General features: G+C 41.0%; 1 protein-coding gene across 3 annotated transcripts in view; it reads left to right on the plus strand.

Moving 5' to 3' along the window:
- SESTD1 (SEC14 and spectrin domain containing 1) overlaps positions 1 to 4,377 on the plus strand; it is a 59,337-nt gene extending 54,960 nt beyond the window's left edge. For all 3 annotated transcript variants that reach the window (XM_087708392.1, XM_087708406.1, XM_087708399.1), the window contains 3 exons: positions 282 to 473; positions 1,929 to 2,050; positions 3,115 to 4,377. In XM_087708392.1, the coding sequence (XP_087564518.1) occupies positions 282 to 473; positions 1,929 to 2,050; positions 3,115 to 3,244 (444 nt within the window). In that variant the 3' untranslated portion in view covers positions 3,245 to 4,377. The remainder of the gene's footprint in view (positions 1 to 281; positions 474 to 1,928; positions 2,051 to 3,114) is intronic.
- Positions 4,378 to 24,319: the final 19,942 nt, after the last annotated feature.

Raw genomic sequence — 24,319 nt, forward strand, 5'->3', positions numbered from 1 at the left:
CAGACCCTTTTAGAATTTCCACAGCTGCCAAATAAAATCAAATGTGACTCTGTACACTTGCAGTCTCTTAACTGAGAGCAATTCAGCTAGGAAAGTTCACTTTCCTTTTGCTGCTATATCCTTCTTCCCTATTTGGATGGTCCTGCAAATGAAAATGGCATGGAAAATCAAACTTGTTTCTCACAGACCCAAGAAAAGCTATAGTGTCTTATCATTCACATGTTACTGTGTTACACTTAAATCTGCACTGAAAATGTCCACCTTAATGTTTACTTTTCTAGAGTACCTATGATTATGGTCGGCAATTACTACAGGCTACTGTGGTTTTGTGTCAGTCTCTGAGATGCACTTCTAGATCGTCAGGAGAAACACTTCCAAAGCTGAACCGTGTATGGAAACAATTCACAATCACTTCAGAAGAAAGAGTAACAAGGCTAGAGATGGCTGCTGCTTTCCACTCAAATGCGGAAAAAGTGAGTTTCTGCAGTTGATTCCAGTAACTTTGATGTAGTATGCTTTTTATGTGTTCATTTATATTTAATAAAGTTTGATCGGAATGTTAAATTCATGGTGTTAATTAGCATTAACACATTTTTTTTCATTGTGGAACTGTTGGCAGTCTCAGAGAGAGCCATGGATTTCAGAAGAACTTGCATTTCACTTCAATATGATTAAAACCAACATTTAGCAATAGCAATACCACTTAGACTTATATACCTCTTCACGGTGCTTTACAGCCCTCTTTAAGCGGTTTACAGAGTCAGTTGCCCCCAACAATCTGGGTCCACATTTTACCCACCTCGGAAGGATGAAAGGCTGAGCCAATCTTGAGCCAGTCAGGATAGCCGATTCATTTAAGATGAATCCACATGCTTAATTGGAATTTTCATCCTTAATACAGATAGTTCTCAACAGTCGTAGTTGGGACCAGCAACATTGTCACTAAGTGACAGTCATAAAGCACAACATTGTGGGACCATGCTGACTTACGATGGTAGTTACAGCAGTCTCAGTTGTGATCATTAAGTGGATCCCTGCTATCACAGTATCCTGTTGACATTGGAAACCTGCCTGTTTCCCCATTGACTTTGCTTGTTGGAAGCCGGCAGTGAATGGCTCCTGATCAAAGGACACCGCAACATAATGTGAACCAGTTGCCAAGCCCCCAAATTATCACATGGCCACAAGGGAACTGCAACTATAAGGACCTATTATAAGTTCCTCTCCTTCAGTGTTATTTTAACTGAATAGTCATTGAATCAGTGGTTGTTAACAAGGACCGCTTTTTAATCTGGACAAGCTATGGTTAGCCTATTGAGATAATAGATCATAATACTAAATTATTCTCTTGATTGATTAAATGCTGTAAAGTGGACTCTTAGCAACCACATAGATTTTCTACAGGATGATCTATCCTCAACATCTTGTAGGTTTCAACAGTGCATTCACTGCTGTTGTAATTGAAGTCTATCCACCTTACTCCTCTTTTACCTTTTATTTTTTCCTAGCATTACACACTAGTTACATCACTCTCACAACTGAAAGTTTTCTCCCATTTTTCCTTGACAAAAAGGAAATGGGTTTCACGTATGAAGTAGGTTTTGCATTCTTTGTTGAAGCCAATGCCCTGTGTACAGCATGCACAGACTTCATTAGCAATTCCATACAGTTCCCTTAAAATAGCTGTGTTTTGACTTCATGTATTAGTTAATTTTTTTAAATCTGTGACTCCATCAGCAGACAAAACTATGAATAAGATCTCATAGGCAATGTGCTAGAACTTTTCCAGGACTTCAGCTGAGTTAGTAATCCATCTGTTGGTCTAAGAATACAGAAAACATTACAAGAATGCATGAGTATTGTTTCTTTTTATTGCAACTTACAATTGAACTGTTTCCACCCCCCACCCCAATGTTATTTTATTACAGGTTTTGCAAGAATGTCCAGATGAATCTGAATCTATATATGATCAGGAGCAATTTGATGAGATTGAAGCTGTTGGAAAATCCCTTCTGGATAGATTAACAGTTCCAGTGGTTTATCCTGATGGGTAAGTAGTAGGCCTTGCATTGCTCACTGTGCAATGCAAAATATTTCGTTATGCATAATAATAAGTATTAAAAAGCGGATAAGGCAACAGAACAGAAAAATTAAAACTGAGTAGCAGCAGTTCCGGTTCCGCATTGGTTTGCACTTGGCCAGAACCAGGTGATTGGGAGAGGAAGTGGGTGGTGAAGGGATGAAGTCCTTTAGAAGATCTGTGGTGTTCCAGAGACATCAGTAAGGGGAGTAAAAGGGAAGGTAAACGATGGAAGCCATTGTATGCCATCACAATGCAAATGCTCCCCCTCCTTTGTATATGCCTTGTGATATTGCATGCCTGTGTAACAAAGAGTGCAATGCTGCTTTTATTATTTTGACAAAAGCTTCCTGCCTTATAGATGCTTCACAATAGTCCCTGGTACACTCCTCGGGGAGTGTATGTACCCAAAATAGTGCTTGACTTTCTGTGCTCCATGGATAGAATAAGGTCACCTAAACTTTCCCTAATCCTAACAGCTAAATTAATTCTTGGTTTACGATTGCACTTTTAAGTCAGATGTCATATATTGAGGTGCTGGAGAATATTAAAACCAAGACATACAATTTAATAATTTATTAAAATTTAATCATCTTACTATGTATTATGTATATGTTATGTCATTGAAACATGTAAGATAAGTTCGTCCATACGAAAGATGATAACCTTGTTTATTTGAAATGAAAGTAAATACTAATAAGATAGCTTCATATTACAAGTGTAAAAAAAAGCTATTTGTATTTTTAATAGAGTTGTGAAGTCTGGTATCAAATTATTTCACACATAAATATCCCTAAGGTTAGGAAACTCTTCTGAAATTTCATGTATTCTATTATTCTGTATTATCCTGAAACTACTGGAAAATTATTTCTGGTAGAGTAACAGTTTCTGTGATAGGATATTATAATAACATTTATTATCCTGAAAGCTGTAAAGTGAGAAAATAAATCTGTGAACATAGCAAAAACTCTCTTATTACTTTCTTACATGTAAAGAATTGGGTTTGGGTTTTTTTTTCTTTGTCTTTTTTTTAGCACTGAGCAGTTTTTTGGGAGCCCGAGTGACATGGCTTCTTCAGCCGAACACATCCGAGAGAAGATAAAGTTGGTTTGTCTGAGAAAACAACAACTGACACAACCAGATGGCTGTACCACAGAGACCTAATAGCCTCTCCCTGCCAATTCATAAGATGCCTATTTGTAACTCCGCATGACATCTGCATTCTATGCCTGCCATAGTACATGAAAATGCATTTCATAGCTATTATTAAGCATAAAAAAAAAACTCTTCATCCTTCTTGAAGCGAATCTTATTCTACATCTTAACCATGCATTTCTACAAAGCCATAATTTAACATGCTATGAACATCCAGACTTCAACTATAATGAAAAGGAACAGAAGACGTTGCACTGAATGCTTGCTTTGAAGCTTTATCCCAACCTATCAGGTGCTGCTTCCTCTAGGCAACTGATGCAAGTTTTACAATGGTGCTAATAAGTGCAAGTTCCACAAAAAATAATTCTGTTTATTCTCCAAATGATGTAGTATTTTAGGCTGTAGGTGAACTATCTGTTGTATAGACCTATAATTTTGATTTGTATTTTTTTTTAAATGGTCCTTTTTATTGTGCGGATACGTGCCATCAAATCCTGGAAATTCATTATATTGGATTTTTCCCCCCCAATTTGTATGGATAATGTATTAAGAAATGTTTTGTGCTTAATAAAGTCCACCTTTTAAAAATCCAGTAACTTTTATGGAAACTTGCATTTCCTACTTTATTGCAGGAAATTGTAAAAGAGAGTACGTCCATTTTGGATCTTGAGTGAAAGTTTCTTAATAATTGAAAGAAGAGGGAATAAGCATCATCATGTAAGCAAGGAAGAAAAATGATATGAAAGCAGCTGTTGACAGTTAACGGCGAATTAAGTTCATTTTTCTTTTTGACGTTTGTTTGTAGATGGGAAGGAAAAGGACTTACATTTTACAAGAGTAAGAATCAAAGTCTGGCGAGAGGGAATTTGTAGGTGCAAATTGAAGACATAAGAGAAATTGATAGGTTTCTCTTTTAACGTACCTTTTTTTTCTCTTTTTTTCTACAAGTATTGATATTGGACATATATGTTCCACTAGTTACATCTTTATGACTGAGCAAATTCAAGTAACAGCTGATGATGCAATTTCCAGAGCTGATAAATGCTAGGTATTGTAATAAAATGATCAAATATAGGGCATAAATTATGTATTCATTCCTCCAATCTGCAAAAGCCAAATAAAAACCTTTATATATTTATGAACTATGAGCATATGTTTATTTTTTAAAACATGTTATGAAATGACAGTGTATCTTTGGAAGGCCTGTTTGGGATATGTAATGCAGCTCCTTGCTGTGTAGGTAAGGGAGTTACCTTATTTTTCGGAGTATAAGACGTACTCTTTTCCCTCAAAAAAGAGGATGAAAATCTGGGTGCGTCTTATACACTGAATACAGCATTTTTTGCTTCCTGAAACTATTCCTCCAAAATGGCCATGCATAGCTTTTAGAAGGCTTTCAGAGAGCTCCTGGGGGCTGGGGAGGGCAGAAATGAGCGACCCCCCCCCCCAGCAGCAATCTATAAGCTTCCTAAAGGCTATCCATGCCCTTTTTCGGAGGAAAAAAAGGGCTCATTTTTGCAAAAAACGGGGCGTTTTTTTGCTCATTTTTGCTCCCCACTCCCCGGGAGCACTCTACAAGCTGTCTAAGAGCTATTCATGCCCCCCCTTTTTTTTTAAAAAAAAGGGGCTCGTTTTTGTGAAAAACTGGCCGTTTTGGGGAGGTTTTCAGAGTACAAAAACTTTTTTTAAAAAAATTTACTCTTCAAAACCTCGCTGCGTCTTATACTCCGGTGAGTCTTATATTCTGAAAAATACGGTAAATGGCTTCTTGAAAAGTAAAATACACGGCCTGATGGATGAAACACTTCTACGTGAGAAGCCCTCCTGGTTTCCTTTCGTGGAGAAGAGAGGAGACTTATTTTAATCCTTTACACGCAGCCCTGGACTTAACACCACAGTTGGGACCAGCACTTTGGTCACTAAGCAGTATGGTCTTTAAGTGAGTGATTTTATGACTATTTTTGCTGTGATCATTAAGCCAACCATGTGGTTACTCAGTGAATCCAGCTTCCCCCTTGATTTTGTTGTCAGAAGCCCCCTGAGAAAGTCACAGCCCAGGATGCTGCAATCAATTGTCAAACACCCTAATTTTGATCACATGGCCATGGGGCTATTGTGAAGTCAGATCATCTTTCGCTACTGTTGTAACTTGTACCTGCTCTTAAAATCCCCACTAGAAACAGTTCATCACCTTTCCTTCTTTTGTTTTACTTGGGGCAAGAATAAGCATGGAAAAGAAACATTTGAATCATCTATTTTTTTTGCAGTTATTGTGGGCTACACACTGATTCAGAGAGCCAGATTTCATTTGTATTGCTACAAAAATTCATATAAGCATCTTTCCACTTCCGAAAGAAAATAAAGGAAGCGATGAGCCTAGGTCATAACACCACAACTCTTGTTTGGCATAATTTCTCAGGCACATCTCCTCCCCTTAGCCTGCTTCTCTTCCCAACCAGCAATGCTGAGAAGGTTTCTAGCATCGGCAGCAGTGGTGGGTTTCAAAAATTGTTCGAACCTACTCTGTGGGTGTGGCCTCCTTTGTGGGAGTGGCTTGCCACCCATGTGACTGGATGGGAGTGGCTTGCCGCCCATGTGACCAGATATGAAGATGCCGATGACACTTGTCAGAACCACCTTAAATTACCTCACACACAGCACTGGCATGCATAAGAATATGATGAAAACTTGTTTTTTAAATGGCATCTTTGGTTTGCGCTAAAACAACTTCAACACACGCAATGTTCTGATTGTACCACAAACGCAGTAGTCATCCTTACCTTTCACAGAGGCACTGAGTTTTATAAATATGAGCATGATAGTGTAGAATAATCATATCCAAGGACCAGTGGTGGGTTTCAAAAATTTTTGGAACCTCTTCTGTAGGTGTGGCCTGCTTTCCGGGTCCACTGGTGGAACCTCTTCTAACCGGTTCGGTAGATTTGATGAACCGGTTCTACCGAATAGGTGCAAACTGGTAGGAACCCACCTCTGATCGGCAGCAACCATCTTGCCTTTTCCTCGTCAGGCATTCCAATGCCTTCATAGCAAGAAAAGAAAAACACTGCAGGAATACAGAAAAGGAAGCCCCCAGACGCTAAGATTCTCAGTACGGGTATGGTCACTTTTAGGACCAGAATTTCTGTTGCTAAGCAAGGTGGTTAAGTAAGTCATGCCCAATTCTATTACAGGTGGCCCTCCATTTAGAATCACAATTGAGCCCAAAATTTATGTTGTCAAGTGAGAATTGGTTAAGTGGGTTTTGCCCCACTTCATGACATTTCTTGCCACTGTTGTGAAGTGAATCACTGCAAGTTAGTAACTTGGTTGTTAAGTGAATCTGGCTTCCCCCATTGACCTTGCTTGTCAGGTGGTTGCAAAAAGTGATCACATGACCCAGTTGCCAAGCATCTGAATTTTGATCACATGACTGGGGGCGCTGCAAAGGTGGTAACCCTGAAAAACAGTCATGTCACTTTTCTCAGTGCTGTTGTAACTTTGAACGGTCACTAAATGAACTCTTGTAAGTTGAGGACTGCCTGTATCCTTTTTTTGACATGGTTGCTAAGTAAATCGCCGCAACTAACAAATGAATTGCACAGCCATTAAGTGAACCTGGCTTCCCCCATTGAATTTGCTCATCAGAAACTGTCTGGGAGGGTCACAAATGACAATAACACGATCACGGAACACTGCAACTGTCTTAAGTACATGTCAGTTGCCAAGTGTCCAAATTTAGACCGTGTGACCAGGAAGACACTGCAATGGTTATGTATGCGCAAGAACTGTTTCCAAGTCACAGTTTTCAGGGCCATTGCAACTTCAAACAGTGGTAAATCAAAGGAATGGTAAATCAAGTATTGGTTAATCAAACGGTAAATCAAATACAGGAAATAACTGTTTCCAAAACATAGAATATTCCTGATCAGAAACTCTTCTACATGTAAGTTCTAGGCAAATCTCTCCCAAAGGAGAGGCCACAGATAGCAATGCCCCCCCACAACACCCATTATATCAAATTACGTCTAGAAGGATATCCTGATTCAAATACTACCATTAAGTATTTATGTTCCAATGACTGACTTGAGCATGTAATCCATGGCATTTGCATGATGTCATATGCTCCAGTTTCCTTACACACACACACACACACACACACACACACACACACACACACAATTTCCAATGGCTGCAGGCATGTTTTTTCCCCCCCTTTTTATTGCTTAGGTTTTGTGGGACATCCTGGGGTAGGCAATTTAGATGGACACGTTTCTACTAAATTTGCCCTGCAGAGATGAAGTGACCTGAAGAAAACGAGAGCATGAGATGGAAATAATTTATATTTTAGTCTGACCACTGCACAGCAATTTTATCCAAAAGGCTGCATTTAGGTTTTATTTCTTAGCCATCAGTTCCCTATTAAGTAAATTGGCCTATTTTTATCATTACTGTGCTCGTGACTTAGGTATCACAACTTCACTTTTTTTATTATTTTAAATTTAAGCTTCGAAATCTCAATTCCAGGGGATTGGAAACATTGGTTGCCAGTTCTTCCCCAGAGGGAGATGATGAGCATAATTGGTGGGCTCCAAAAATACCATTATTCATTAGATGGCAGCAAGCTAGCAAGAGAGAGAAAGGGGGAGATGGGCCTCTAGTGGCGGTCCTTATTTATTGCAGTTTAGATCTGGTAACCTAATAAGTTTCCCTCATTGAATATGTTATTGGGAAATTATCTAAAGATTTAACACACCCTGTTAATCTTTGTCAGCAATACATATTCTTTTACTGTTCATATCAAAAGTTTGGTAGGGAAAATATTGTGTCATCTATGGTCTGCAGAACTGGTGTCTTAAGTACCCGTAAGGCAAATATGCACCAACACTATGCAAATAGGAATATGACAGATTAAACTCTAATGTATAGAATGCATCCAAAATTTGAATCTCTCTCTGGGAGGGAATTAAGTTTGGGGAGGTTATAGCTGCTTCAGGGCTGCTACTGAGGTCATGTGATTTTTATTTTCAATGTTCCGTGACTCGTTCCCAGCCAGATTCACAATCCTTCACTCCTTCAGTCAGCAAGGAGCTGACTTATCATGTGGCTCTTAAAGAAGCAACAACTTTACGATGTATAATATTTTTATTGTTTTATGTACCCCTTCTCCGGCAAACAAACATTCGCGTGCCACTAAATGCCATCTTTAGTCGTCACTTATAAAGCCCTTCATGGTATTGGACCTGAGTACTTGAGAGACCGCCTGCTGCCAATTACCTCCCAAAGACCCATTAGATCACACAGGGTTGGCCTCCTCCGGGTTCCGTCTACCAGCCAATGCCATCTGGCTACTACCCGGGGGGGGGGCTTCTCTGTGGCAGCTCCGGCCCTTTGGAACGAACTCCCCGCAGAGATCCGGACCCTCACCTCTCTCCAGGCCTTCTGAAAAGCCATTAAAACCTGGCTGTGTCGGCAGGCCTGGGGTTGATGAGTTCCCTTCCCCTCTCGATTTGTGTGTCTGTTGGTTATTTTTAAATGCTTGTATTTGTAGTTTTTGTATTTCCCTTCCCCCCTTGGGTTTGTGAGCCGCCCTGAGTCCCGCTGGGAATAGGGCGGCATATAAATAAAACGAAAACCTAAACCTTTATCCAGAAACTCAACATACAGGTACACGGATAATACTCCACCCTCTTATAAGTAGCATATAAATAACTATACTGCTTAGTTTTGTTGTTAGTTGCAAAGTTGTGTCTGACCCATTGCGACCCCATGGACAATGTTCCCCCAGGCCTTCCTGTTCTCTACCCACTCTGGAATCCATTTAAGCCCATGCCTACTGCTTCAGTGACCCCATCCAGCCGCCTCATTCTCTGTCGTCCCCTTCTTTTGCTCTCAATCTTTCCCACCATGAGGCTCTTCCCCAGTGACTCCACTTAGTTTTAGTAGTATATAAATAGTACTCTACGACACTCTTCTTGAGGACTTACAAAGTCCTTTTATTTTTTTCAAACAGATGTTGAATTTAATCTGTCATGTTCCTTCACAACAGATAGATTGGACAGAAAGTCACCAAATGAACTGCTGTGTCCGTAGATGGAGTAGAAACTAGATCTCTCTGTTATCAGTCAAATAGATTAGTCCCTATACTTTAATCCTTGCCCATCCTGTTTCATTTTTAAAGGGCTTCCTGCTCTGAAATCGAGTGTAGACCAGTTCTGCCCTAGCCCCCCTGGAAGTCATGTGATCCTATTTTTAAACTGTCTCTGACAGTTTTCTGCAACACAACCCAACAGGTTTCTAAACTGTTCTGAGGTGAGAACAACAACATAGAAACATTGTGATAAAAATATCTATATTGTCAACATAATTATGCCACGTAGAACAGGGCTGTCAAACTCCCAGCCATGCCCACACCCGGTTTAGTGAAGGGGGGGGGAAGTCCCAATACGTCACATGACACCTCCATGATTATGTGCATTTGACACCCCTGATGTAGAAAGAGGGGGGGGGTATGTCATGATCAAGAGACAACATCAAATGTCGAGATGTGACCAGGAGGAGAGATGAAGAAATGGAGGATGAAAGGGTGCACATCTCCAGAAGTTACAGAATGAGAAGACAAGAAAAGATGGAGGAGGTAAGAGAACTTCAACTCATAGCACGGGGAGGAGGTGGAATATTATCTAATCCATTGGCCACCTTGATAATTGGGGCCCCAGGCCAATTGTCAGTATCCTGTCTTCAAGCCCTTTTGGAAGACCAAAAGGGTGGGTGCAGATTTCACTTGGAACATTTGTTGGTGGACCAAGATATATGATGGAACAATGTCAGGATGCCATGATGTATATACAGATTCCAAGAATTAAGCTCAGTATGACAGCATCTTTTTTTTTAAATAAACAGTCAAATGATTGTGCAGATTTAATTACAACAATATTCCATTTGAAGACAAAGTTCTTCACTGTAACACCTGGTCTTTTTCATAAGCGTATTGTTTACATGCTAAATATGGAATACCAAAAAGTGGAATCTGTCTCATGTGCACTGTCTGTTGTGGTCTGATGAAGCATCCAAGCCAAGACCACAGGATTATGATACATTTGTGCCAGTCAAAATACTAGACCCAAATTAAGATCTAGAACGGCATAAATTGGTATTGAAGCACATGATCCATGGTCTGTATTGCAACAAAATTTCGGCATGTTGAGAAAATGGTACATGTAATAAGAGATACCCAAAGCCTTTGTAGCAAAGATAATCATTGGTGTGTTATAAAATATGACATTGTCATGATTCTAAGAATTAAATTTTATTCATCAGAGAGAAGACATCCTTCATCAGTGGGCATAATTCCCAATACAGTCATGCTTTGTTGTCAATATAAAGAAAACAAAAGGGCAAACCAATGAGAATGTGTTGATTTATCTGGAGAAGTGATATCCCAGCATGATTAGCAGCTATATGTCATTTTCACCCAAGGAACAAGTGAAAATGTTAAAGAGTATTCTTTAAAATGTTTATTGATCTGCAAAAGCATCCTTTTTTAAACCAAAAGCATCTTCATTTGTCTCACTACACATCTTTAATAAAAGGATGTTTTCTCCTTTGATTCTAAAAACAAATGTTCCCCATGAACAGTCTGTTTCTCTGTTTAGGTAAGGAAATATCTCCGAAAGGATGACCCAGTTGGTCACGGGTTGTCTAGTCCCCATCTAAAAGACCACAACACTTGTTCTAAACCAATCATCAAAAATACCATGAGCTCACTGGGCTTAGCATCTTGAAGTAGAAACCAACAGCTTCTCTGGAAACACAAGTTAAAATAAGCAATGTATAAAAATAAAAGCAAGGACTCTTAATATCCCCTTTCCCTATTTTTGGCTATGCTAGTGTTGTTGTTTTATGTCAGTTTTGGACACACGCACTGGTAAGAAACTCTTGAGTTATCTTCTGTTATCGCAAGATATATTCTGACTGCATATTCTGCAAAAAGTATAGCTTAGTCCCAAGAACATTGATTCAGATTTTTTTTTAAAAAAATACAATTGGTACTCCCACCTATTCTCCAGGGAACTCAAATTGGGAGTATTGAGCTGTTACCTATAAATCACGTCTTTTCACAACAACCCTGTTTGAAAGATTAACTTCTCCACTATCTCTATATCTGAACTATATCTCTATAATCCTAATTATAGTTTTCAATTGTCTATACCCTGCTAGATGGGGCAGTATTGCAGTCTTAGATCTATTTTGATGTATGTCAAACAAAAGGAATTTGTTAGGAATATAATCTAACAGTTGGGTTGGCAATATATAAATCATATAACAATGCTATACCTGTTTCCTTAAATCATACTGTAAAATGTGATTGGTTGCTGTTTTCCTCAATCGGCCATAAGAGGGAGCCAGAATGACTGTTAGCTCTCTGTTTGTTAGATGCTGGGCTGATCTGATCTGAGTGTTTTGGAAGCTGGCTGTTAGAAAATGCCGTGAGCTATTGTAAGTTTTGCACCTGCTAGCAAACTTTGTGTACCGGACTGTTTGTATGTTTATGGACTATGTTATTTGGATTATCCCTTAACTGAAAGACATTGATGACTGACTGTCTTATCCGTGTATGATTTGGACTGTTTGATGGACTCTGATACCTCTATTTCCATGAAAGTAAAAGCCTATTTAAACTGCATTGTCTCTTTATGCTGGTTTGTGTGTTCTCCAACACAAATCTCACAACGCTTCTCTGAATATACTCTCTCTCTCAACGGGGAGCTTACCTAATAGAATTTTTTAATAGATATCACCAGTACAGATAATTGTAAAAAGATCTGGAAAATAATTATAATGATCGAACATAGTGGAAACTGTTAAAAGCCTACAAATTATTACTTTAATCCTCTATCTTGCAGGCTTTGTTAATAGAAAGAAGGAGATCAGGAAACTTCTAGTATCCTAGAAGAAAACAAGATTTCTATCATTTTTTTGTGCTGTGTGCTGCTTCATTTGTATTCCCTGTTCCATGCCTCTTTTTAAAAGTAATCATAATCACATTCAAGGTTTGAAACATGTGTTTGTTTTGCTCTTTTATGGTCGGTGGATGGGTGGTTACTCGTTGGTTCCACATTCTCTCTTTTTGAGAAACTGTTCCAAATAGTAGATCGGTGACAACATAGTCCCAGTATCCTGATTGACTTCCCAAGTATGCCAAAATTGCAGCTGTTCCACTTCCCTCTCCTGGCAGAACTGGGCAGTCTATTAGGCATGCGTATTTCAAATACTATTTAATGACTTCTCTTATCTGGAGCCCACCCAGAAAATAAATCGCTATGCAGTATTAAATCTCTTTTCTTGGTCTATTGGGCAATGTGTAAAAAAATGGGAGACATACTTCTTTAAGAAGAGAAATTGCAGTTGGAGGGGGTTCCAGGTTTTTTTTTTAACCTCCCTTTGATCAGTTGAGATCTTTGAATGGAAAAACCGAACTCCATGAGATCTTCTGGCCGGCAGTGCCTCTGGAGAGGTACAAACCAGAAAATTTAGAGGAGGGAGTAATCCCACATGAATTTGAAAATGGCAATTAGGCCCTTCTTCAGTCTCTAGTAGCAAGAACAGCTGAGTCAACAATACCAAGAATGCCTCCAAGCAGCTCTAAGCAATTGATGATCTATTTCATGCATTGGTGCTGCTCTCTATTTTAAGGGAGGGGGAAAAAATTAGATCAGTGCATAGTTGTCTTCTGCAGAACTTTAGGAGCAGTTAAGTGATGGAAACTGAGGTTGTCTCAGATCAGTATTGCTGATGGGGATGCTTTACAGAGTTTCTGCCTTAACGATTACTCTGAACTCAGTGTTACCCGTGGAATCAGTATATCGGTTAGCGTCAGTGGTGGGATTCAAATAATTTAACAATTGGTTTTCTGCCCTAATGACCAAGCGGGTGGGCAGGGCTCGGTGGTCATGTGACTGTGTGGGTATGGCCAACTCAACGTCACTCACGCCGATGACCACTTTGCCTTAGCTGTTACAATTATTAAGCAGAGAGGCAGTTTCTGTAAGCAGGGCAATAAAGATTAGACTAGAAACAACACTAGAATGTTTCCTTCCTGCCTTCCTTACAGGATTAGCACTGCAAAGTGGAAAAAGACAAAATGAGATTTCTTCCAACAATTAGTTCTCCAAACTGCTTAGAAAGTTAACTGGTTCTCCCGAATAGGTGCGAACTGGCTGAATCCCACCATTGGTCAGTGTCTTGGTGTATTTCAAAATGGTATGGTGGCCTAGAGGTAGAGCTCTCACCTCACAATTAGGAGGCTGTAGTTTGATCCTAGGTAGAGGCAGATATTTCTGGGGACATTGAGTATATATATCTGCTGAAAAAAACTCCGCATTGGTGACAGTAAGGGCATCCAGCCAGTAAGACTCAGCTCCATTCAGTTGCCTAGACGTCACCCCACTAGGGATTATGGAGTCATTAAAAGAAGATGATCTTGGTGTATTTCCATGCTGTGGATCAAATCCAGTGAGTTGTTCTATAGGTGCAGGGACATGCCTCTGCTGAGCAAGAAGGTGAGTCAGATACAGCCCCAGTGGGTTTAGCTTTATAAATAATCCAAAGTCAAAAAGAACCAGCAGTAGTTGCAAGGTAGAGGCAATCAAGACAGGTAAGAGGTCAGATGTGGCATTGCAATGCAAGCCCTGCCCTTTCTGTGTGTGTGTTGTTCCATGTAAATTCAAAAGGGGAAAGCTTGCATTGTGTAGCTATGTCCATCATCTTGTCTATTTGCCCCCAGGGCTCCAGTAGCAATAGCAATAGCAGTTAGACTTATATACCGCTTCATAGGGCTTTCAGCCCTCTCTAAGCAGTTTACAGAGTCAGCATATTGCCCCCAACAACAATCCGGGTCCTCATTTTACCCACCTCGGAAGGATGGAAGGCTGAGTCAACCCTGAGCCGGTGAGATTTGAACAGCCGAACTGCAGAACTGCAGTCAGCTGAAATAGCCTGCAGTGCTGCATTTAACCACTGCGCCACCTTGGCTCTTCCAGTGATCACACAGAACAAAACTTTAGCTCTCCAACCTCCATGGGCTTCAGCACATTTGCACTACCTTGGATAACCATATTCTTAAGTTATTTCCCTCCATGTAGCATGGAGTGAGACTAGTACTGCCCAAGCAGGTCTCCTCAGTAATTGGCCATGAGCCCATGGGTTCAAAAGATGTGGCTGTTGCATGCCTCGTCAGGATGTTGACCATTCAGTGATGATGAAGGTGAGATGGAGACAGGAGGTAGCCAAATATGTCATTCTGGCAGAGATAGAGAAGCAAGTTGGGAATTTGTCAGTGCATTCAACTTTTTTTTTTTCCTTTTAGAACAGCTTAACAGGAGAAATAGGCTAAATGAAAAAGATACTTCAAGATCGATGGCTGCAACTTATGGGGAACATGGCCCCCAGTTGGCCTTGGAGTGGCTTGCCCATGGGCTCATTTCCCCAAATAGATGGATTTGAGATAATTAATGAGATTTCATTTTCAATAAAGTTCAAAGTTAAGTTTAAAGGTGCAAAATCATTACAATTACTCTCTGCGGATTGAATTATTTTCCTTTTCTCTCACTTTAAAAATTACAGTTTGGTAATGATCCTTGGAGAGTTTCTAAGGTATAAATCGATGGTTTCAAGGACAATATGGAATAATCTGACATTAAATGATCTATTGCTGGTCTAACTCTATAAATAAAAAGGAGGAGACGGGTATTTGTTGTTTCGCCGATGCAGAAGATGTGTTAGGTAGCAATGGCCAACAGAATCAGAGCAAAAGTGATATATGGTAATGCCAAAGAGTATAAATGAACTTAGCTTCTATCTACCAAGTCTTCCAGCCTGAAAAGATATAATGGGCTTCTCACCAGTGATGGGTTCCTACTGGTTCAGACTGGTTCTCTTGAACCAGTAGTGCTGCCTTCAATCAGAGCGTGAACCGGTTCTCTGTTCCCTTGAAAGTTCCCTTAAAAATGGGCCCACCCACCTGCCCCTGGATCATTCATACCTTTATTTCACCTTCTGAAGCCCAGCTGATCTGGGGCACCAGCTTGAATTGCCGCTCCTCAGCTGTTTTCCTTTTTTTCTCAGTATTTTTCGTTCAATTGAGCATGCGCATGAAGCTCCCCGAAACAGTAGTAATGCCAGCAGGAACCCACCACTGTTTCTCACCCTGTTCCATTGGCTGAGGTTGGGGCAATTGCTTACCCATAGTTAATCAAGATAAAGTCTCCTTTGAGTTGTGCTCACATCCTAGTGGTTCATGTTATTTTCTTGGCAACAATATGCAAATGGTTTCCCTTGTCTTGTTTTGACTTCCATGTCTGGTCTCCCTATCTGGATTTCCTGATTATCTTCCATCCAAGGTCTAGTTTCTGTCCTATCCTCTTTGGCTTTTTTGAAATCACTCAAGGTTGGCTGAGTGCCGCCTCTGCTGTGAGAATCATCAAAAGGAAAATGCTAGCCTGATCTCAAATAAGAGCCGCCAGGATCATTAACAAGCTTGAGTGGTTTAATGTTTGAGATTATTATTATTATTATTATTTAGCAAATGGCAAATGTTTGAGAAAAGAAACAAAATAGTTCTGGCCTGACTCAGAAGTTAATATGTAGCCTCGAGTGGTGAAATACAAAAACTAATATTTCAAGGATGTAAATTCTCAATATGGAGAACAGTTGTGGAATTCAAGACAGGAAAGGCTCACGAGTAAAAATGTGCAACGCCCACTCTTAAGGCAAAAATCCAAAGTATTTGAGTGAAACCTATATTTCCACAGACAGGCATGGGGAGGGGAGGGGGAGGGGGGAGACTGAGTAGAAGGCAGCCTTTAACAGGCAGAGTAGCATTTTGTAGATTTCTTTGCTTTGACTCCCCGCAAGTCAAGTTGGCGAAAAGGAAAGCTACAGCTGATTGCACAAGGATCAATTTGATTTTTTAAAAGAATAAAGTGTCAGAACCTGCAATAACAAGAAGAAATAAAAAGCATTGCTCGGAGTAATTTGTGTGCCTTAAGATAAAAAGGAATGATTTAACCAGTCTGATTAATTTGGAATAATTACGGTAATAGAAGATGGAAAATTTGTACAGCTTATTGGTGCACATTGTTAAGAAAAGCATGAAGTGGCAAAATTTAATGTGTACCTAATGTTCCATGTAATAATAATCAAATTATAATAATACAGAGACAGGCTTCGAAACCTAGCCAGAGACTCTGCAAATGTATATTTTGCCAGCTAGCTTTTAATGGAGAAGTTTAAGTTTTCTTTGGAACACTTGGTTTATTTGGGTATTTCATACAGCTTTAACTGAGGGAGAGAAAACCGCATTGCATAACTCACAGAGCTAAAGTCCTTAGGCTAATGTGAAGCCATGGAATATTAAGTAATATCCTACATTATTTCCAAATGAATATCAGAAAAAACATAAATAGTAGAACGTCTGTTAGAAAGGAAAAGATGTTAATTGCTTGAGGAGGTATAAACCATGAAATTCATTTCATTTATTGGAAATAGTAAACATTAAATCTTAGATCTTTTTAAAGAGACATCCACCAAAGAATGGTAAAGAAAGATGGATCTCAAAGTCTCCCCCACTCCCTCCACTCTTTCTGACTTCTATTGTAGTATTTTTCTCACACTCTATGAGCTTTTAATTATGGGAGTTCAACACATTTGGGGAAGACCATTCTCAACCAGTGACATACAAAAAAAAAGACATTAAAACCAGTTGACCATAATTATACATCATTGCCTACCACACAGGAGTGGGATTCAGCCGGTTCGGGCGAAATGGTAGCTCCCACAATCAGCTGAGAGCGAACCAGTTTGCTCCAATGGTTTGCTCCGATGATCGGGTTGGCCCGCCCGCCCTTGCGCTTTACTTACCTATATCCTCTCAGTTGATTAGCATGGCCACACCTCAGCTGTGTTACTCCCCAAGAAGTAACGTGGAAGGTAAGTTTTGGTAAAACTGCACACGCACGCGTGAAACACGCGATCTCCGAACCGGTTGTTAAACCGGCAGGATCTCACCACTGCTACCGTATTACCAGAATATATTAGCAATTTAATTCCTGCGATATCATGTGCGATCACTGAAATTTCATCAGGCATCATCGGCTTTTTGATTTTTAAAATGAAACTTTAAGGTAATTGTTCAGTTCCTTGGTGGCTGCTGGCATCACTTTGCTAATCCCTGCTCTAGATAAACAAATCATTTGACTCAGTGTCGGGCAGCCTTCCCAGTCCAGTTTGTTCCAGATGTATTGGATTCTACCTCTCCTAATTTTCCTACTAGAAGGACAGCTGGTGTAATGCATCTTCAAAATGACTTTGCCACCTGCATTTTATACCCTGGCATCAGTTCACCAGGCAACTTCCAAGCCTTCAACGGTCTCCTTAAGCATTTGCCTTACATTTATTTAGCAAGTGATATTGCACCAACTGTGCAATGGGTCCTAAAGCTTCCTTAATCTGATGAAAATGGTTTAGTGCAGTGATGTCAAACCCATGACACGTGTCAAAACTGATATGCGGTGATGTTTTGGGTGACAGACCAGCTTTTACACCAGCGTTCACCAATATTTGACAACTCATTTCATTTCATTTTCATTTTCATTTATTTGTATGCCGCCCTTTTCCCTGAAAGGGACTCAGGGTGGCTCACAACTCAAGGGAGGGGAAAAACAAACAAAGTTACAAAAACATAAAAACCATACATAGTTAAAAAACACAACAGTCATACCATTCGAAGTAGGGCAGCGAGTCTTTAGCCCCAGGCCTGTCGGAACAGCCAGGTTTTAAGGGCTATGCGGAAGGCCTGGAGGGTGGTGAGGGTAAGAATCTCCACGGGGAGATCGTTCCAGAGGGTCAGAGCAGCCACAGAGAAGGCCCTCCTCTGGGTAGTCGCCAGTCGACATTGGCCGGCCGATGGAATTCGGAGGAGGCCTAGTCTGTGGGATCTAATTGGTCTAGTGGAGTTAATTGGCAGTAGGCGGTCTCTCAAGTACCCAGATCCAATACCATGAAGGGCTTTGTAGGTGATGACTAGCACCTTGAAGCGTACCCGGAGATCAACAGGCAGCCAGTGCAGCTTGCGGAGGATAGGTGTTACGTGGGTGAACCGAGGCGCACCCACGATCGCTCGCGCGGCTGCATTCTGGACAAGCTGAAGTCGCCGAATACTCCTCAAGGGCAGCCCCATGTAGAGCACGTTGCAGTACTCCAGTCTAGAGGTCACAAGGGCACGAGTAACTATTTTTGGAAGCATGCATGTCCCATTCTTGGGTGATTTTTTTTTTTGAGGCTGCAGAGACTGTGTAAGAATGGGGTGTGCTCTTGCATGACCTCTGGAGATTCTGAAAACCATGTGAGAATGGGCCATGATTTCTAGAGACAGCTGAAACCATGTGAGGATGGCCTGTGGTCTTGTATGGTCTCTAGAGCCTCTGGGAATTACGTGAGAATGGGGTGTGCCTTTGTGCAGCTTTCATGGCTGCAAAGGTTGTAGAAGAGCATTCTCTGAAGTTGTTTTAAAAATAAAGGCCTTACATCCTGTCCTCACTTCATGTTATTCTGTACAGCTAAACCCATCTATCCCTCAACAAACCAGACTGTGTACACAGATCTTGACGCTTTATTAAAGGAACAGGAGGTGGTGAAACAGGGGGAAAATAGAAACACATACAGTAAGAACCTGAATACAAAATAAACAGTGCTGAACATAACAATTAGCAAATACAGGTAAAATCGAAGTCTCACCAGCGATGCTATATATATATATATGGGAGATGGATTTTGTCCTTCTCTGAACATGCGCCATGGATGAGACTGGATTCTTCCAGGTGCTTCTGCTTCCTCAGAATGTTAGAAAATGGAGTCCTAGACTGCACCTACATTTTTCTCTCTCCTTCCTAGGACAATGGACGGGAGGATGGGCACTCTGTAGTGTCAAAACACTATTAAAACCAACTTTCTAAACAAGGAAAGGTCTTTGGCCACTCAATGGAGATCAACACATGTTAGATAACAATAACAGTATATACATACCAGTGGTGGGTTTTCAAATTTTTTAGAACCTTTTCTGTAGGTGTGGCCTGTTTTGTGGGAGTGGCTTGCCAGCCATGTGACCGGATGGGAATGGCTTGCCAGCCATGTGACTGGGTGGGCATGGCCAACTTGTAACATGTGGTGAAACTCACTTAGCAACGCTCTTGCTTAGCAAACGAAATGTTGGCTCAGAAACTCTGGCATTTGAAGCATGCAAGTCTTAAAGCTGTCAAGTTACAAGACCCTTGTACCCCTAACCCTTTAGAAAAAAAACCCCCAGGGGTGTTCAAACTTGACAACTTTAAGACTTCAACTCCCAGAATTCCTCCTCTCGCTCTTCATCTTGATGATGTGTGGACAGGTGTGGGGAGGGAGCTGGGACCGGTTCTAAACGGCACTGTAGATTTGTGGAACCTCTTCTATAGAAGAGGTTAGAACTGGCATGAACCCACCCCTGATACATACACAAACTCTAGGTGGGAGGCATAACACCTTGTGTGACTCAGTTAGTCCATGAGGACGTATTAACAGAAAGAAAACATCGCCTGAAGGTAAGTGGAGTATTGCAGATTCTGAGGAGTGTTGACTTGTGATGCAGTTGGATTATTCCCCAACTCTCGCACCTCTTGGGAACAGTGCACAAGGTGGCCTTTACAAGGGGCAGCAGTGGGACAAGTAGATTTGAAGTCAAGGCCCACTTCTTCTGGTCCAGCCTCCACATTGCTTCTGAGTCCCGCTGTTCAGGGTAGCCTACATGGGGGAGGTGGAAAAGAGATAGAAAATTGTTCCTTTTTGTTTGGTGGGGAGTATGACAAGTCAGCAGAGTCACATTGTGTCAAATTTTCCAAATGTTTGAACCAAAAGGTTCACCATCATTGGTTTGGTGCCTTGTATTAATTTCTGGAGTCCATTCCTGAAATTAGCCTTTGGAGATAGTTTTTAGGAGTATGTATCTACAGGTAGCCCTGTAGGATCACAATTGAGCCCAGCATTTCTGTTGCTAAGGAAGACAGTTGGTCAGTGAATTTTGCCCCAATTTACGACCTTTTTTGCCGCAGGCCTTAAGGGAATCACTGCACTACTGTTAAGTCAGTAACTTGGCTGTTAAATGTAATCTGGCTTCCCCATTGACTTTCCTTCTCAGAAGCTGGTTGGCAAGGTGGCAAAACATGATCACATGACCCCGGGATGCTGCAATTGTCATAAATATGAGTCAGTTTGACAAGCATCCAAATTTTGATCACATGGCCATGTGGATGTTGCAATGGATGTTAGGGTGAAAAACCTTTTTCCCCCAGTGCTATTTTAACTTTAAATGGCCATTAAACAAATGATTGTAAGTCAAGGACTAAGTGTATTGGCATGTGAGTAGAAGAGAGATGTATTCCTTATTCAAGCTTTCTAGTAGCAAGTCTAATACAAGATTAATATTTACTATCTGCTTTTCTTGGCAGTCAACAGAATCTAGTTTCTAACTCTTCTTTGTTACACTGGCTGGACAGAAAAATGCTGCGATTGGTCATTGCTTTGAAGATTTCTGAACTCCTGCGCCACAGCTTGGATGCTGGGATAAACCTGGCAAGTGTTAGCAAGATAGGAGTGATGGAGAAATATATTGAAAGCTAAGAAATAATTCAATATTCCTTTGCCACAAACTTCCAGTAAGCTGTGTTGAGCAATGTGGAATCAGCTTTCATTAAAAAAAAAAAAGATTGACCACTCAGTTCTTCTAGCCCTGAACAATGTACTAAGATCAGTTATCTGTAAATATAAAAAAATCTTTTAAGATTGAATTTGGCAGCTCTATGAGAGAATATATGTATTTGTGTGTGGGTATTTGTGTGGGTGTGAGTGTTTATGTATATATGTATGTTATTAAAATTGCTGTAGGAGACTTTATCTTTCCCTTGAATATTAGAAATAGAATGTTACATCTATTAATGAAACTTTTTATCATTGCTTTTTTGCTCAGTATGCTTAACATTTTGCTTAGTCTCTGAACGCCTAGCCACACTGAAAATTATTTATTTCACTAGGTCTGGGATGGTGAACCTATGGCACGCGTGCCACAGTTGGTACACGGAGCCATTTGTCAGGGCACGTGAGGCATTGCCCTATCAGCTGGTCAGTGCACATGCGTGCACTGGCCAGCTGAGTTCACCCTTTTTTAAAGCCATTTTTTGCCCTCCCCAGGCTCCAGAGGCTTTAGAGGAGCTTGAGGAGGGCGAAAAGAGCCTCCCCCTGGAGGCCCTCCAGAGCGCAAAAAACCAGCCCTACGGGCAAACCGGAAGTTCAGGAACGGACTTCCAGTTTGCTTGGAGGGTCGTTTTGACTGCTCCAAAGGCTTCAGGGAAGCCTCCTGAAGCCTCCTCCACCACTTTGCTCAGAGGGTTGTTTTGAGTGCTCTGGATGCTTCAGGGAAGCTTCCTGAAGGTCCCTGAAGCTCCGGGGGGGCAGGGAAGGCTGTTTTCAACCTCCCCAGGCTCCTATAAAGCCTCTGGAGCCTGGGGAGGATGAATAAAGTATGCAAAAAATGGGAGGGGAGCACCTGTAGTGAGCCCATGCGCACTGGTGGTGTTGCGCATTGCATTATGGATGTGGCATGCCTGCACATCCCCCTGTGCTCCTCCCACTTATGACACGTGAGCCAAAAAAGGTTCGCCATCGCTGCACTAGGTTATTCTGTTCTGGAAATATAAATAAAATATAACTTACATAATTACTTACTGTAGCATAGCCAAAGAAACAAAGTCAAAATATGCAAGATATATGATTTACTATTTCTATTACTACCCTGTTTCCAGTGGTGAAATTCCAATTTTTTTACTACCAATTCAGTGGGCATGGCTTGGTGGGTGTGGCAGGGGAAGAATGTTGCAAAATCTCCTTTCCCACCCCACTTTGGGACCAGCCAGAGATGGTATTTGCCGGTTCTCTGAACTACTCAAAATTTCCGCTACCGGTTCTCCAGAACCTGTCAAAACCTGCTGAATTTCACCACTGCCTGTTTCCCTGGAAATAAGACCTCCCTGGATAACAAGCCCAATCGGGCTTTTGAGCAAATCTGCTAAAATAAGCCCTCCCCCCAAAATAAGCCCTCCCCAAAAATATTGCAACACAGCAGCCATGAGGTCACTCACTGCCTCCTGCACCTCAAAAAAACAACACAATAAGACCTTCCCAAAAATAAGGCCAAGCACTTATTTCACGAGTCAAAAGAAAATGAGACCCTGTCTTATTTTTGGGGAAACACAGTATGGAATAATACCATAGTATAGTTTCATAGTTTTATTTTGCTCATATTTAATTAGAGCCTGATTCCAAGGATTAAAGATAGCTACATTAAAACCAGCCACTTCAAAGTTCTGGATATCTACTTACCAAAGTCCTTTCTAAGCTTTGACTTAAAAGTTAATTACCGATAAAGCCAGTAGCAACGATGAACAATCATAATAATAGAATTTGCTGTCAAAACAACAGTCCCCCCTCCCTTTGTATAAAAAAGTAGCTCAGTTGCGGTATATCCACAATGTCTTGTCGTCCAATATGTGCAAAGGAGACACAAAATCTATAAATCATTTGTGGGAAATTTCTTTTGCTGAGTTGGTAATTATATATCATTTCCCCCTCCTGATGGAGCCTATTGTCTGACACAATCGATGATTGTACATATAACATTCCTGGATCAAAATCAAGTTTCTTCTCTTTTTACCAATTAGCACTGCTTCTTTGAGATCTGGATATATAAATTGGAAGTTTGGATCTATCTTGAGGGATTAAGCTAAGTGCCTTGTTAAGAGAAAAACCTACCACTTTAATTAACTGGGTTGCAATGATAGCCCTCATAATAAGTAGCTTTTCAGAACTGTGGGAAGAATTTCAAGTATATTTTTAACTTCCCTTCCAAATGTCATATAATGCCTATAGGGCTCTAAATTTTCCCTAAAGGAGCAGGTTGACATGTCTATAAAATGAGAGAGGATTTGATCACACAACTGCAACAGTCATCTTGACCTTAGAGATCCCTCATGGTTGCCTCCCCCCCCCCCCGCATTCATCCGCCCATCTGTTTCAAGGAGAGCATCAAAACTGTTATCTTTTCCTTTAGCCTGGGGGGGTCATAAGCTGGGAGTGGAGCATGACAAATTGTTCATTAACCTCTTTTTGAGATGCTCAGGAGTATTTGGACTTACAAGCCACCCTTTCTATCCTTGAGAGAAAGGATCATAGTGTCCAAGTGACAGCCTTTCAGCTGCCCATCCTGGAACTTAAGCCTGGCTTTGGAGTAGCTTTATCGCTGATTTGTGCAATGCAGATCTGCAGGAATGATCTGTTGTTATGTGATTGTCATGGGACGAGACTACAGCCATATTGACAACCTGAAAATGCAAAGAGTGGAGCCTAATAATGCCCACAGAGAGTCAGATACTGACATTTCTTTTAGCTTTTCTTAAAAAAATAATAATAATGATCCAGTAACTGTCAAATGTCTCCCGTGCCCTTCAGTAATTTTCCTATCCCATTTTCTAGGAGCTCTGGCTTATTTTTCTGTGAAGGCTGGCTTCTTTGAAGGAGTTGTTCTTAATGCTGCCACTTTCCTCCCTCCCCTCAACCAAGTGCGTAGTGTTTGTTACAAAGTTATTGTTGTTATTATTACATAATTACTACTACTATTGCTGCTGCTGCTACTACTAACAACAACACAGGGGTAGGATTGAAAATTTTTAGCAACTAGCTCTCTGTCTGGTTGCTGGGTGGGCGTGGCCATGGGGGTGTGACCTAGTCAGCTTCCTGCACTACAGCCGGGGGGGGGGGGCATTTTCACCCTCTCCAGGCTCCAGAGGCTTTCCTTGAGCCTCAGGGAGGGCGAAACGGCCTTCCCGGGCTCCAGACGCCCTCCAGAGGCCAGAAATGGACACTTTTCTGGACTTCCAGTAGGCCCGTTTTTCGCCCTCCCCAGGTCCAGAGGCTTTTGTAGAGCCTCTGGGAGAGCAAAAACGACCT

Source organism: Thamnophis sirtalis, unplaced genomic scaffold, assembly GCF_051295495.1.
Source record: "Thamnophis sirtalis isolate CommonGarterSnake01/CBP01778 unplaced genomic scaffold, rThaSir2_p1.2 scaffold_1, whole genome shotgun sequence".
Taxonomy (NCBI): domain Eukaryota; kingdom Metazoa; phylum Chordata; class Lepidosauria; order Squamata; family Natricidae; genus Thamnophis; species Thamnophis sirtalis.